Below are 16373 nucleotides of genomic sequence, written 5' to 3'. Positions count from 1 at the left end.
TGTTGGTTATTCAGAAACATGTTGTTTAGCCTCCATATATTTGAATTTTTAATAGTTTCCCCCCCCCCCATAGTTGACATCTAGGCTTATTATATTGGGATCAGAAAAGACGCTTGGAATGATTTCAATTTTTTGAATTTACCAAGGCTAGATTTATGGCCCAGTATGTGATCTATCCTGTAGAAGGTTCCATGTGCTCTTGAGAAAAAGGTGAAATGCGTTGTTTGGGGGTGAAATGTCATAAAGATATTCATTAGGTCTAACTAGTCCATTGTATCATTTATAATTGGTGTTTCCTTGCTAATTTTCTGTTTAGTTGATCTATCCATAGGAGTGAGTGGGATAGTAAAGTCTCCCACTATTATTGTGTTACTGTAAATTTCCCCTTTCACACTTGTTAGCCTTTGCCTTACATATTGCGGTGTGCCTATGCTGGGTGCGTATAGAATTATAATTGTTATATCTTCTTCTTGGATTGATCCTTTGATCATTATTTAGTGTCCTTCTTTGTCATTTTACATAGTCTTTATTTCAAAATCTGTTTTATCTGATATGAGTATTGCTCCTCCTGCTTTTTTTGGTCTGCATTTGCTTGAAATATATTTTTTCCAGCCCTCTCCTTTCAGTCTGTATGTGTCCCTTGTTTGGAAGGGGGTCCCTTATAGACAGCATATATAGGAGTCTTGTTTTGGAGTCCATTCAGCCAGTCTTTGTCTTTTGGTTGGGGCATTCACCCCTTTTACATTTTGGGTAATTATTGTTAAGTATGATCCCGTTGCCATTTATTTTGTTGTTTCGGATTTGAGTTTATAAATTGTTATATCTTCCCTTGTAGCTCAGTCGGTAAATAATCTGGCTGCTGTGCAGGAGTCCCAGGTTCAATCCCTGGTTTGGGAAGCTCCCCTGGAGAAGGAAATGGCAACCGACTCCAGTCTCCTTACTTGGAAAATCTCATGGACAGAGGAGCCTGGTGGGCTGCCGTCCATGGGGTCGCAAAGAGTCAGACATGACTGAGCGACTAACACTTCAGTTCAGTTCAGTCGCTCAGTCGTGTCGGACTTTTTGCGACCCCATGAATCACAGCACACCAGGCCTCCCTGTCCATCACCAACTCCTGGAGTTCACTCAGACTCACGTCCATCAAGTCAGTGATGCCATCTCATCCTCTGTCGTCCCCTTCTCCTCCTGCCCCCAATCCCTCCCAGCATCAGAGTCTTTTCCAATGAGTCAACTCTTTGCATGAGGTGGCCAAAGTACTGGAGTTTCAGCTTTAACATCATTCCTTCCAAAGAAATCCCAGGGCTGATCTTCAGACTGGACTGGTTGGATCTCCTTGCAGTTCAAGGGACTCTCAAGAGTCTTCTTCAACACCATAGTTCAAAAGCATCAATTCTTCGGTACTCAGCCTTCTTCACAGTCCAATTCTCACATCCATACTTATTTATAAACCTTTTCTGTGTTTCCTGTCTAGAGAAGTTCCTTTATCATTTGTTGAAGAGCTGGTTTGGTGGTGATGAATTCTCTCAGCTTTTGCTTGTCTGTAAAGCTTTTCATTTCCCCTGCATAATAGACTGAGATTCTTATTGGGTATAGTAATGTGGTTTGTAGGTTTTTCTCTTTCATTACTTTAAGTACATCCTGCCAATTCCTTCTGGCCTGAAGAGTTTCTGTAGAAAGATCAGCTGTTATCCTTATGGGAATCCCCTTGTGTGTTATTTGTTGTTTTTCCCTTGCTACTTTTAATATTTGCTCTTTGTGTTTGATCCTCATTAATTTGATTAATATGTATCTTGGGGTGTTTCCTTTTGGGTTTATCCTGTTTTGGAGCCACTCACTTTTTTAGAATTGGGTGGCTATTTCCTTCCATATTTTAGGGAAGTTTTCAAGTATTATCTCAAGTATTTTCTCATGGCCTTTCTTTTTGTCTTCTTCTGGAACTCTTATTATTCAAATGTTGGGGTGTTTAACATTGTCCCAGAGGTCTCTGATGTTATCCTCATTTCTTTTAATTCTTTTTTCTTTTTTCCTCTCTGCTTCATTTATTTCCACCATTCTATCTTCCACCTCACTTATATCTGCTGCTTCAGTTATTCTACTGTTGTTTCCCTCCAGAGTTCTTTTGATCTTATTTATTGCAGTATTCATTATTGACTGACTCTTTTTTATCTCTTCTAGGTCCTTGTTAAACATTCTTGCATCTTCTTAATCCTCGTTTCTAGTCTATTTATCTGCAACTCCATTTTGTTTTTAAGATTTTGGATCATCTTTACTATCACTATTCTGAATTCTTTTTGAGATAGACTCAAAAAGAGAGATCTCCTCCTCCTTTGTTTGATTTTGTGGGAATGTATCATGTTCCTTTATGGGCTGAATATTTCTCTGCCTTTCCATTTTGTTTAGATTGTTCTGTTTGGGGTGGCCTTTCTGTATGCTGGAAGTTTGTGGTTCCTCTTTATTGTGGAGGTTGCACCCTGAGGGTGTGGTTGGACGTTTGACTTTTCAAGGTTTCCTGGTTATGGAAGCTTGTGTCCGTGTTCTGGTGGGTGGAGCTGGATCTCTTCTGAGTGCAGTGAAGTGCCCAGTAGTGAGTTTTGAGGTGTCTATGGGTTTGGTGTGCCTTTGGACAGACTGCATATTGAAGCTCAGGGCTATGTTCCTGTGTTGCTGGAGAAATAGCATTATCTATCTTGCTCTGGAACTTGTTGGCTGTTGGATGGAACTTGGTTTCAGTGTAGGTATGCAGAGTTTTGGATGTGCTCTTGTCGATTAATGTTCCCTGGAGTCAGGAGTTGTCTGGTGTTCTCAAGTTTTGGATTTAAGCCTCTTACCTCTGGCTTTCAGTCTTAATCTTACAGTAGCCTCAAGACTTCTCCATCCATACAGCACTGCTGATAAAATATCTAGAAAAATGGTGAAAAGAATCTCCACAGTGAGGGACACCCAGAAAGGTTCACACAGTTACATGGAGAAGAGAAGAGGGAGGAGGAAGATAGATGAAGAGGGGAATCCAAAGGGGAGAGAGCAATCTAGCCAGTAATCAGGTCCCTAAGTGTTCTCCACAGCCCGGAACACCCAGAGAGATTCAGAGTTAAGTAGAGAAGCATAAGGGGAGGGAGGAGATAAAGGTGACCTGGGTGAGAAGAGGAAGAGTCAAAAGGGGAGAGAGCAATCAAACCAGTAATCACACCCCTAAGTAAAAATGGGTACTGAAGATTAGATTCTTAAAGGTACAAAATTGAGAACAGATACACAAAGCAAAGATTAAAAATCTAGAGTAGAGGTTAGACTCTGAAAAATGCAACATTATAAATACAAAACCAATCACAAATTATAAAAAATACATATGTGAAATTTGCTTTAAAAAATAGGGTCTTTTCTGCAAGGTAATAGTAGGTTATAAAAATAAAAATTAAAGGTGTAATAAAGAACTGAAAAAATTTTTTAAAAATGATTCTAGTAAAAGTATATCTAGGAATTTCTCTGGAGCTGGTGAGGGCAGTGTGGGGTCAGTTCAGTTTCAGATAGTTCCTTGCTCCAGCTTATACGTCTTTTCAAGGTTTATAGGCCCCTTCCAGTGCTTAGTCAATGCTAACTACAGGGTTTCAGTCTGTTGTGCCTGTCACTTCGAGAGCAGTTCCCTCTGTTTGCAAGTCTCTTCAGTGTGTAATTTCTGCCCTGATGTAAGGGGGTGAAGGTGGTCACTTATTTAGGCTCACTTGTGCAGTCATGCTGTGGGGAGGGAGGAATACTGCAAACAAATATCACTGGCATGTGTGGGGAGTGCTCACAGTGTACGGACCACACTGGGTTGCCGTAGCTCATGGTGCCTGTGCTTTCCTGATCTACACTGCTCAGACTCCAGGTTGCTTTGAAGGGGAACTTTCCAAAGCAGGCCCTTGGTTGCGTGCACTTCCCTGGTCTAAGCTGCTCAGGTTCAGTTTCTCCACAAAGGCATAGACTCGGCTGGGCCTGCATTTTGTGCCCTTCCCAGGTCCGAGGAGCTCAGGCAACAAGGTGCTTGGCCAGCACACTGTCCCAGGTGTGCAGTGGGTCTTGTCACCTTTCTGGTCCCTGTCACTCGGTTTACTGGGTGCGCTGCAAGAGCGCCGTCTCAGGTGTGCTGTGTGTCTCCTCTGGGGGGTGATCTCAGGTTGCAACCCTCCTGGCAGATGTCAGCCATTCAATATCTCAGGAAGACGTGGTTAACAAGTGGGAGCCTGCTCCCAGTATGGTGGAGAATGCCGTCTCTGGGGCCAAAATTGCCCCCTGCTTTCTGGCTCTGGCTGTCGCCTGTCTGCCTCTCTGCCTCCTGTGTGTGTGTGGGGGGGGGGGGGGGGGGGTTGGGGAGGAGCCGGTCTGCAGTCTACTAGCTCTCCTTTGGCATTCGCTCAATCCTTTGTTCTGTGAGTTGGCCAGGATGTGGCTTAGGTTAGAGCTTTTCTCTCTCTCTCTTTTATCCCTTTCTCTCTCTGTCTGTCCCACAGTTTGACTGCTATCTCACGTTAGCTCCCTCAGATTGTCCTCAGGGCTTTCAGGACAGGTCCTTAAACTTAAGCAATGCAAAAGTGCCTCCCCCTCTTGCTGGTGGCAGACCTGAGCATCTGAGCTATTTCTCTGCTTGGAGTTGTGGTTAAGACACATATTCTATGGTTTGTATTTTTTTTTTCCCCTCCCTGTTATGTTGCCCTCTTCCTGGTGGCTCAGAGGTTAAAGCATCTGCCCGCAGTGTGGGAGACCTGAGTTCGATCCCTGGGTAGGGAAGATCTCCTGGAGAAGGAAATGGCAACCCACTCCAGTATTCTTGCCTGGAAAATCCCATGGACAGAGGACCCTGGTAGGCTACAGTTCATAGGGTCGCAAAGAGTTAGACACGACTGAGCAACTTCACTTTTTTGTTTCTTTCTGTCTTTCACTTTATGTTGCCCTCTGAGATTCCAAAACTCCCCACAAACCCACTGGTGAGAGGGTTTCCTGGTGTTTGGAAACTTCTCCCCCTTCACAACTCCCTCCCAGGGCGGGTCTTTGTCCCTAACTCTTTTTTCTCTTTTATATTCTGTCCTACTTCCTTTAGAAGAGAATGGGCTACCTTTCTGGGTGCCTGGTGTCCTCTGCCAGTGTTCAGGAGTTGTTTTGGGGAAGTTGCTCAGCATTCAAATGATCTTTTGATGAATTTGTGGGGGAGAAAGTGATCTCCCCATCCTATTCCTCTGCCATCTTAAGACCACCCCCCACTTACATTTTCTTAATTGTTTCAGGTTTTTTGTAGGTCTTTCCTTTGTCTTATGCTCATTGCCTATATGTCTCTTTAATATCTGTTGTAAAGCTGGTTTGGTGGTGCTAAATTCTCTTAACTACTGCTTATCTCTAAATGTTTTAATTTTTCCATCAGTTTTGAATGAAATCCTTGCCAGGTGAAGTAATCTTGCTTGTCGATTTTCCCCTTTCAGTACTTTATATATATCCTGCCATTCCTTTCTGGCCGGCAGGATCTCTGCTGAAACACAGCTATTAATTGAATGGCCTTTCCCTTGTGTGTTGCTTGTTGCTTTTCCCTTGTTGCTTTTAATATTCTTTCCTTGTGTTTAATCTCTGTTGGTTAGTATGTGTCTTGACATATTTCTGCTTGGATTTATCCTGTGTTGGACTCTCTGTGCTTCTTGAACTTGATTGACTATTTCCTTTCCCATGCTGGGAAGGTTTTCAACTATATTATCTTTAAAAAATTGCTCAGTGCCGTTCTTTTTCTCTTCTTCTTCTGGGACTTCTATAACTCAAATGTTGGTGTGTTTAATACTGTCCCAGAAGTGTCTGAAGCTCTCCTCAATTATTTTCATTCTTTTTCCTTTACTCTGGTGATCAGCAACTATTTCAACCATTCTATCTTCCAGCTCATTGTTCCATTCTTCTGCTTCAGTTACTCTACTCTTATTTCCTTCTAGAGTATTTTTATTTTCAGTAATTGTGTTATTCATCTTTGTTTGTTTATTCTTTATTTCTTCTATATCTTTGGTAATTATGTTAATTGTGTTGGTTGCTTCTTGGCATTTTATGCATTCTGTTTTCAAGGTTTTGGAACGTCTTTACCATCATTATTCTGAATTTTTTTCAGGAATTTGAACTATTTCCTCTTAAGGGTTTTTGTTTGTTTGTTTGTTTTTTAGTCTTGTATGCTTCTAGTTTGTTCCTTCATTTGAGCAATAATTTTTTACCTTTTCTTTTTTTCACTATTGCATTTGATGTCTCCTTTTCTCAGGCTTTCAATTTGAATGCTTTCTTCCTTTTGGTCTGCCCTTGGTGTGTAAGATTGTGCCAGTGGTTTGTGTAGGCTTCTTTTGGGCATGACTTTTGTTTGTACTCTGGTAAATGAAGCAAGTTTTGTTTTGTTTTGTTTTGTTTTGTTTCCTCTCTCTCTCTGATGGGCAGGGCTGTATGAGGTGGCAGTCTTGTTTACTGATGACTAGGTTTGTGTTTTTATCTTGTTTGATTTTTTTTGGATGAGGCATCCTACACTGAATACTGCTGGTAGTTGGGTGATGCCAGGTGTATACAGGTGGAGGCTTTTATGACAAATCTCACTAATAAGTACTCCCTGGGATTAGGAGTTTTATGGCAGTCTAGAGTCTTGTCAGTGCTTCCACTTCAAAGGTTCTGGGCCTGATCTCTGGCCAGGGAAGTGAGATTCCACAGGTGGTTTGTAATGGCATTAAAGGGGATAAAACAAACACACTAAAACTAGAAACAAACTACAAACCTCAAACAAATGACAGATACAAAATCAGGCAAGTACTAACAAAAAAGTGGGAAATATACACACATGTATACACACATAAACAAAACCAAAACAGTGAAAAAAAAAGGATAAGAGATTTATTCAATGAGCAAAGGAAAGTAAGAATGATATCAACTAGTTACTAACAAATCTGACTAAAAGCATAAACTGGAAAACAAAACCAAAGCCATATGTCAACAGGGGAATAAAACAACTAAAGCAAAACAAACTAATAAACATAATGAGGAAAAGTGAGAAAAGGAAAAAAAGAAAGAAAAGCTAGAAAAGCAAATTAAAATAGAGGTAGATAAAGAAGTTTTACGTATGTTAAAGAAAAACAACAGAAAAAGAATAAGAAAAGCAAGCAAAAGAATATATGTGGGAAAATAGTGAAAATAATTTTTTTAAAGCTTTGAAAATTAAAGAGGAAAACAACCCTCAAAACCATGTAGAGGCAGAAGTATTTAAAGAAAATTAAATGTGTGGTGAAAACAATTTCTCAAAAGTGTAAGTAGATTTCATTGTAGTATTAAAATCAACAGGTACAACAACAGAGAGCAAAAAACAAGTAAAAAATTAAAAACCCGGTAGCAACTTCTAAATAAATTAAGGTATAAGAATAATACATATTTTTCTTGGATCAGCTGTAAGCATCCTTTTCCTCAATGTGGGTCACAGTCCACCTCACCTCTTTAGGATGCCCTCCAGTTCTGGACTGGTCTCTTACCTGTTGTGGCCACAGCTCAGACTCTCATCTGGTTCTACTCTTGCATGTTCTTGCTCTAATGTCCACATCTGCCAGTGCTAGTGTGTTTTCTTTTGCAGGAATTCTCATTGTCTTTTATATATTCCAAAGATACATTAAGTCTGCCAGTTGATCATGTGGATTCAATCTTGAGCTTGTACCACTGATGGGAATGTTTTGGTTCTATTCTTTAGCCACCTGCCCCTGGATTTCACTTGTGGTTTTATCTCCACCTTTGCATGTGAGTCGTCCACAGGAGTTTACTCCTGAGGCTCCCCTGGAGGACTTGGGTGTGCCCCAGGGAGGACAGAATGTGGAGGTGATGCAGTTGTTTAGATTGCAGGAGCCCTGGCAGTACCAGGTACTAAGGGGAGCCACTGGCTAGGATAGCAGGAAATATGATGCCCTTAGGGATTTTTGTAGCCTCTGCTTGCTCTGTCCTTGTGGGATTGAACTAGGGAGTGACACAGGAGCTTGGATAATGGGGACCATAGCAATCCCGGATACATAGCTGTGGCTATTGTCACCGGTGGTATGTGACTATTACGGATCTTTCTAGCTTCTGATAGCTCTGCCCAGTGAGGATTGAGCATGGAGGTGACACAGCTGCTTGAATTATGGAAACTCTGGCAGTGCCAAGCGTGCAGGGAAACCAACTGACTCAGCTGCAGAAGCGGTGGTCCTATTAGAGTCGTTTCCTAGCTTCTGGCACCTGGCCATCAGAGTGTCTCTTTGGCTGGTCCTTCAATGTTGCTTCACCCTATCAGGTGCTTACAGGCCCCCCAGTTGGGGTCATTATTTGTTGTTCTTTGCATCAGGGACTTAAAGATTACCCTGGCTGAGGTCCATCTTTTGCTCTGCATGCCAGATCCTTAAAGGACCACCCTCCCTGTGTTGTTTCAGCCGTCTGGTGCTGATATGTGCAGAGAGAGAGGCTATAGAGATGGCTCCATCCTCTGCGTGTGACTCAGCAGTATCATGATGCCTCCAGGTTAGCTGGCTTTCCTTCATAAGCATTCCCCACTGTGCTCTCCTCTCTCAGGTTCCTTCACATCATCTCCCTTCAGTCAACAGCAGACCTTGCCCTGGGATTGCTTTTGAATCTCTATGTTCCAGCTCCAACCTGAAGCACTTTCTAGGAGACTTTCATCCCTGTCTGGTGTAGGTACAGCTTTGGCAAGGATTGTCTGTGTGATCCTCATTCCATTCAGACACTCGCTGGTCAGCTGCTTCACTCTCCAACAGTCTCAGTGCTTCACCTCTGTCACGAACATTTGCCCTCCCATGCAGCTCTGTCCCTGCTTCAGTTCCCGACCCCAGATGCAGATCCAGTTCTACTCACTCTCTTCTTTTTTTGCACTTCTTCTTTTGTCTTGCTGAGTGTTGCCTGGTTCTATATATTCTTTTCCCATGGTCAGGTTCTCAGCTGGCGTTCTGCAAGATCTTCTGTGTCTGGAGGTGTATTCCTGATGTATCCGTGGAGAGAGATGTACTCCATGTGTACCTACTCTTTTACCATCATGGATCTCAGTGTATGGTATAGAGCCCACACCTCACTCCAAGTCAGGATTGCTGTGGTCGGTTGTTAAATTTCTGCTGTTGGGTTGGGATAAAAAACAATGGATATCTTGTTCTCATTTGAACATACTTCTCAGTTGATCATTTTTCTGGAGTGTCTGTGTTGATATCTGTGCATTAGACTAAACATCCACTTGTCCTAGTCTTCACAAATTGGCCTCAGAAGTAGAATCCTTCCAGAATTCAGCCTTTTCAATCAGCCTGGCCAGAATTTTGGTTACCTCTCTAACCTCTCTGCTCATCCAAACTTCTGTGTTTGTAGTCAGCCTCCTCCAGGAGTCGAGAGTATGCAGTCACTAATCTAGAACCAGACATCTTGGAATGTAAAGTCAACTGGCCTTAGAAAGCATCACTATGAGCAAACCTAGTGGAGGTGATGGAATTCCAATTGAGCTGTTTCAAATCCTGAAAGATGATGCTGTGAAAGTGCTGCACCCAATATGCCAGCAAATTTGGAAAACTCAGCAGTGGACACAGAACTGGATAAGGTCAGTTTTCATTCCAATTCCAAAGACAGGCAATGCCAAAGAACGTTCAAACTACTGCAAAGTTGCACTCATGTCACATGCTAGTAAAGTAATGCTCAAAATTCTCCAAGCCAGGCTTCAGCAATACGTGAACCGTGAACTCCCTGATGTTCAAGCTGGTTTTAGAAAAGGCAGAGGAACCAGAGATCAAATTGCCAACATGCGCTGCATCATGGAAAAAGCAAGAGAGTTCCAGAAAAACATCCATTTCTGCTTTATTGACTATGCCAAAGCCTTTAACTGTGTGGATCACAATAAAATGTGGAAAATTCTGAAAGAGATGGGAATACCAGACCATCCGACCTGCCTCTTAAGAAATCTGCATGCAGGTCAGGAAGCAACAGTTAGAACTGGACATGAAATAACAGACTGGTTCCAAATAGGAAAAGCAGTACGTCAAGGCTGTATAATGTCACCATGCTTATTTAACTTCTGTGCAGAGTACATCATGAGAAACGCTGGACTGGAGGAAACACAAGCTGGAATCAAGATTGCCGGGAGAAATATCAATCACCTAAGGTATGCAGATGACACCACTCTTATGGCAGAAAGTGAAGAGGAGCTAAAAAGCCTCTTGATGAAACTGAAAGAGGAGAGTGAAAAAGTTGGCTTAAAACTCAACATTCAGAAAACTAAGATCATGGCATCCGGTCCCATCACTTCATGGGAAATAGTTGGGCAAACTGTGGAATCAGTGTCAGACTTTATTTTTTGGGGCTCCAGAATCACTGCAGATGGTGACCGCAGGCATGAAATTAAAAGACACTTACTCCTTGGAAGAAAAGTTATGGCCAAACTAGATAGCATATTCAAAAGCAGAGACATTACTTTGCCGACTAAGGTCCGTCTAGTCAAGGCTATGATTTTTCCTGTGGTCATGTATGGATGTGAGAGTTGGACTGTGAAGAAGACTGAGCGCCGAAGAATTGATGCTTTTGAACTGTGGTGTTGGAGAAGACTCTTGAGAGTCCCCTGGACTGCAAGAAGATCCAACCAGTCCATTCTGAAGATCAACCCTGGGATTTCTTTGGAAGGACTGATGCTAAAGCTGAAACTCCAGTACTTTGGCCACCTCATAAGAAGAGTTGACTCTTTGGAAAAAACTCTGATGCTGGGAGGGATTGGGGACAGGCGGAGAAGGGGACGACTGAAGATGAGATGGCTGGATGGTATCACGGACTCGATGGACGTGAATCTGAGTGAACTCCGGGAGATGGTGATGGACAGGGAGGCCTGGCGTGCTGCGATTCATGGGGTCGCAAAGAGTCGGACACGACTGAGTGACTGAACTGAACTGAACTGAACTGAACAAGTCAGAATACTTGGTGGAACAGGCAATTGGAGTTTATCACCTAGCTCACTCTGCACTGACCTAGGGAAAGGAGCTGTGGTTAATGCCTGCATGCTACTTCAAACTCTGTGCCTTCTGCACCATAATTTGGCTCTCTGTACTCCCCAGGCACAAATGCAAATGTTGGGTTTCATCAGCTCTCAGGGACAGGTTAGTTAGAAGCCAACTCCTCAGGCAGAGCGGGAAAAGATGAAGGTCAACATGTGCCATCTGACTTCTTCCATGGAGAAACTGGGAGTTGCTCACTCTTCATTAATCTATGGGAAGACATGTGAGAAGTGCTGGTACAGATTCATAACTGCCACTTCATTTCTGTAATCCCAGGAGATTGGAAATCCTAGGCCTCCCAGAGGCAGGTAAATTGTAAACTGGACCCTGGACTACCATTTGCAAAATCAGAGACCTAGATGGTGGATCAAACTCTTTGCTCCTCCAGGAGAAGCTGGGAGTTGAGTGTTCCCTTCAAACTGTATGGTCCTCTGCTGCATGGATCTTATTGCAGGAATGTGTCTTAGTTTTCCCTCCCACTTAGGATTTTGGCATTTTCTCACTTGCCTTGAATACAGAACTTCTCATCTACTGTTTCTATTTTGAATAGAAGGAGCTGATACACACATAGCTGTTAATTCAGTGTGTCTGTGGAGGGAAGGAGACATTAAGGTGGCCTATTCCACTCTCTTACTGATATCACTGCAGTGTTTCCAAATTATATGTGTTGGGCTTGTTTGTTTTTCTATTTTCAATTTTAGGAAAAAGCAATGATTGGTTTTCAGTCTTTATCATTACTATTATTGCTATGTAATTTTAAAATTCCCCTCAGCACAATTTTGTGTCATCTCATAAATCATACAAAACTTTATTTATCATGGTTTTATTTTCATTCAATTAAAAATATTCAGTTTTCTCTTTTGATTTCTTCTTTATCCATGAAGTACTAAAAAAATTAGCTGAATTCTATGAAGATGTCTAGTAGGTGACAGAATTGTACTTTTCCAAGTTTAGTTATTCATGGTTTGAAGGATCAACATTTTGTCCTTAGTAAAATGAATGGATGTATTGATCTTTATCATCTTCATTGAACGCCATGTACTGATATGGCTTTAAGCACTCAGTTTGGATGACAGCATTTCAAATCCTCAGAGACAAAGGCTGGGGTAACTATGGTGGAAGATTCTGTGATTGCCACCTGATCTGTGTTCCGGGTTGTGTAAGAGATCCAGACTAGACAATACTTTCAACAAGTCCCAGGAAAGGAAATCCATTGCTAAAAGATTTCTGACATGCTGTGGGATTCCAGATCCTTTATACAAACAGATTTCTAATACTTTCCTAGAAGGGATTCGGAGTATTATAAATCTTGCTTTGCTCTAGAAAATAAAAATCAAGTGTTTTGGTTTAATATCTTTGGAAACTCATAGTTTTTTGTTTTGTTTTTCCCCTCTTACACAGGAGGGGAAATGATTAGATGTTTTCTTGGTTTATAGTCATAAATGACTCATCTTTTTTGTATCATTACCTTATTTGGGTCCTTATGAAATGTGTATCAGATATATGCTTACCTTTTCTTTATGCTCTATCCCTTTTAGAAACATGTTCAAAATCTGAAATAAGAATTGAGAATGGATTTTTGTCTGAATCTGCCTTTATGTATCCCCTAAATAAACAAACAGAATATAAGTGTAAACCAGGATATGTAACAGCAGATGGTAAGACATCAGGGTTAATTACATGTCTGCAAAATGGATGGTCAGCTCAACCTGTATGCATTAGTAAGTAATTCATTATCTTAGTATTCTTTATCCTGATGATAACTATACAGAAGTATTCTTTAACTTTGTTCTTTTTTTTTCTTTCTTTCTTTCTTTCTTTTTTTTTTTTTGTTGTTGTTTGTTGTTGTTTTGTTTTGTTTTTTTTTTTTTGCTGGTGCAGGGTCATATGAAGTGTTTTGTGGTTCCATGGCTGTATTTTAAAAGATCAATTACAAAGCTTTGAAAAACGTATGTTTTTTTTTTTTGCCTTTAATGATTAATTACTAGTGGAGTAGAATATCATTGTACTATTTAGTTCAACGTTTTGTCACTTTATTTTTTTTTATTTTTTATTTTTTATTTTTTTTAATTTTTAGTTTTTTATTTTTTAAATTTTAAAATCTTTAATTCTTACATGCATTCCCAAACATGAACCTCCCTCCCACCTCCCTCCCCAGAACATCTTTCTGGGTCATCCCCATGCAGCAGCCCCAAGCATGCTGCATCCTGCGTCAGACATAGACTGGCGATTCAATTCACATGATAGTATACATGTTAGAATGTCATTCTCCCAAATCATCCCACCCTCTCCCTCTCCCTCTGAGTCCAAAAGTCCGTTATACACATCTGTGTCTCTTTCCCTGTCTTGCATACAGGGTCGTCATTGCCATCTTCCTAAATTCCATATATATGTGTTAGTATACTGTATTGGTGTTTTTCTTTCTGGCTTACTTCACTCTGTATAATCGGCTCCAGTTTCATCCATCTCATCAGAACTGATTCAAATGAATTCTTTTTAACGGCTGAGTAATACTCCATTGTGTATATGTTTTGTCACTTTAAAACATCCTGTGACTAAAAAGTAATTTTGCTAAGATCCTTACCTCTCTTCTGGGGTAAATTCATTTATTTTCAGCTGAGACCTTTATGCTTAATGCATCTGCTTTTATTTTAGGAGACTCTTAAGCCAGAGTCTCTGCTCCTAAGCCTAAAAGTTATGTTTTTAAGCAAAGATGTGAGGCCATGGTGTATAAACTTCAAATAATATGACAAATAATTCATATGTTTGAATCTCTAGGATAGATATCCTTGTGAAAAATTCTCTCTTAGGAAATCTTCATAAACATCTAGTTAGTGGAGACAGAGAAACACCTCTAGACAGGACCAAATTCTGCTGTGCTGAAGGTTTTTCTTGTAGCAACACATAGATGTTTATGAAGATTTTCTAAGAACAATGAATGAGTTTGTCTTATTCATCCCAAAGCTACACAGTGATATTTTTGAAGTGATATTTTACATAGTCACTTTAAGTAAAGTGGGTATTTATAATATCCCTTTCTACTGTTTTCATTTTATTTTTTCCAGTGTCTATACTTGCTACTGGCACTACACCCCCAAAATGAAAAAGTTGCACATATCAAACTTTTATCTTAGCTACCCATATTCCCAGCATATACTCTGAAAGAAAATATGTTTGAACATCAGGACACTGCAAAGCAGACATATTTGTTAAAGTACTATATGTGCTTCCGTGGTGGTAAAATAAGGTCTTAAAATGTGTATTTCTGTTTTAGTGATTAAAATTCCTTCTATAAATAATTTCTTTCATCAGAAATCTTAAGTTTTCATACGACATATTTGGCTGCATTTTTATTTGCTTAAAACTGTCAGTGTTGTCTTTGAATAAAGCAAACGCCATTATTTTTTAGACTCTAAAGGAAAATGTGGGCCTCCTCCACCAATAGACAACGGAGACATTACCTCACTCCTGCAATCAGTATATCCTCCAGGATATACTGCTGAGTACCAGTGTCAGCTCTACTACGAACTTAGGGGAAACAGAAACATAGTATGTCAGAATGGAGAGTGGTCAGAACCACCAAAATGCTTAGGTAAATGCTTTAAACTTCTCTTGGATCCTAGGATAATCCTTGTACACAGCATAATATTTAACTGTTTATAATAGAGATTTTATGGATTAAATAACAACGAGTTCATGCTTGCACACCAAGCATTAATACCTGTATCTAGAAATAAAGTTATAAAATTTTATGTTCAAGCACAATGGATCCTTTATGAAAGCTCTTCATATGATAACTGACATTATGAATCTTATAACATTTAATGATTACACTAAACAAAATATCTCATTTTTATAACATTAATTTTTTAAATATGATGAAACCTACATTGTACATTTTCAGTGTATTGGTTTGGAAAAGGTTTGAGGAAGAATTTTTGGACCAACGTTCTTGAAACCCTGAAATTCTGTAGAAAGCATTTGCATATTACTCAAAGGTTTATGTTTATTTTCTTTAATTTTAGAGGCATGTGTAATTTCAGAAGAAACAATGAAAAAACATCACATACAGTTAAGATGGAAACATGATACAAAACTTTACTATAAAACAGAGGATACTATTGAATTTACGTGTGAATATGGTTATCATCAACTGACACCAAAACATACATTTCGAACAACTTGTCAGGAAGGAAAGGTGGTATATCCTCGATGTGGGTAAAACATAGACTCAATGCAGTTGTAAAACTGAAATATGTACATGTATTCAGATTTTTCCTTATTAATTCAATTCTGTTTATTTTATCAAGTATTTTTAAACTCATCTTGAATCATAAATCAGATTTGTGTTAAATATTATGGGGACAGTGTAATTGAGAGATGGGTCCAGTGAATCACTTCCTAAAAGTACCTCATTAAACTTGGCAAATCAAAATGTTATGTGCCCTGTTCATGAAACATTTACAGCAAGAAATGAGATTCAATCACTTCCAAGCCTCCTTCCATCCATCAGTTTCCTAACTTTCTTAAAGCTTTCTCCATTACTTCTGAGGGTTTCTGAAACTCTGTTTTAGCATACAAGGGAAAAAAGTGTGGAACGAAATGGAAAACATTCAAAATATTGATAATATCACTTAACAAACATATAAAAGCAAACAATGTCATATTTAAGTCAACAATTAAATATAAGAAATTTATCTTACTTTTGCTCATCTATCAATAGATGAATAAACCAAAAATGATGAAACACATAATATTTTTAGTTCAGTTCAGTCACACAGTCGTTTCTGACTCTTTGTGACCCCATGCACTGCAGCACTCCAGGCCTCCCTGTCCATCAGCAACTCCCGGAGCTTACTCAAACGGATGTCCATTGAGTCAATGATGCCATCCAACCATCTCATCCTCTGTTGTCCCCTTCTCCCTCCTTCAATTTTTCCTTGCATGAGGGTCTTCAAAGGAGTCAGCTCTTCACATCAGGTGGCCAGTATATTGGAGCTTCAGCTTCAGCATCAGTCCTCCCAGTGAACATTCAGGACTGATTTCCTTTAGGCTGGACTGGTTGGATCTCATAATATTTTACAAGATGCTTATCAAAGTACACATAATTCAAATAAAGAACAATGACAATCACATTGTGTAACTACTGTAACATGGCATATAAATGATTTAAAAATTCAACATTAAATACATACACACACATAAAGACACTCTGCTTTAAACACTGAATAACTTTTTATAGAAAAATATTGTCAAGAAATGTAAGAAACTAGTATACCTAGAGTTGAATTCACAGATAATAGGTGTAAAAGGTGTTTCACTTCTTTTTACTTACATGAATTCTTGATTTTTTCT

General features: G+C 39.9%; 1 protein-coding gene across 10 annotated transcripts in view; it reads left to right on the top strand.

Annotated features, from left to right (window-relative positions):
- The window catches only part of LOC138416346 (complement factor H-related protein 4-like), a 147725-nt gene extending 132272 nt beyond the window's left edge, over positions 1 to 15453 (top strand). For 5 of the 10 annotated variants that reach the window (XR_011247635.1, XM_069545289.1, XM_069545290.1 and 2 more), the window contains 3 exons: positions 12557 to 12739; positions 14428 to 14610; positions 15044 to 15453. Coding sequence is in view for 7 of the 10 variants with exons in the window: in XM_069545289.1 (XP_069401390.1) it covers positions 12557 to 12739; positions 14428 to 14610; positions 15044 to 15240 (563 nt within the window). In the remaining 3 variants the exon portion in view is untranslated. Of the gene's footprint in view, positions 1 to 9354; positions 9581 to 12556; positions 12740 to 14427; positions 14611 to 15043 lie in introns of all 10 variants that reach the window. The other 5 variants (XR_011247637.1, XM_069545294.1, XM_069545293.1 and 2 more) reach the window with 2 other exon arrangements.
- The last annotated feature ends 920 nt before the right edge of the window (positions 15454 to 16373 follow it).

This window comes from Ovis canadensis, chromosome 12, assembly GCF_042477335.2.
Source record: "Ovis canadensis isolate MfBH-ARS-UI-01 breed Bighorn chromosome 12, ARS-UI_OviCan_v2, whole genome shotgun sequence".
In the NCBI taxonomy this organism is placed as follows: domain Eukaryota; kingdom Metazoa; phylum Chordata; class Mammalia; order Artiodactyla; family Bovidae; genus Ovis; species Ovis canadensis.
Note: the sequence above shows the minus strand (reverse complement) of the source record. Positions and strands in the feature narration are given on the sequence as shown.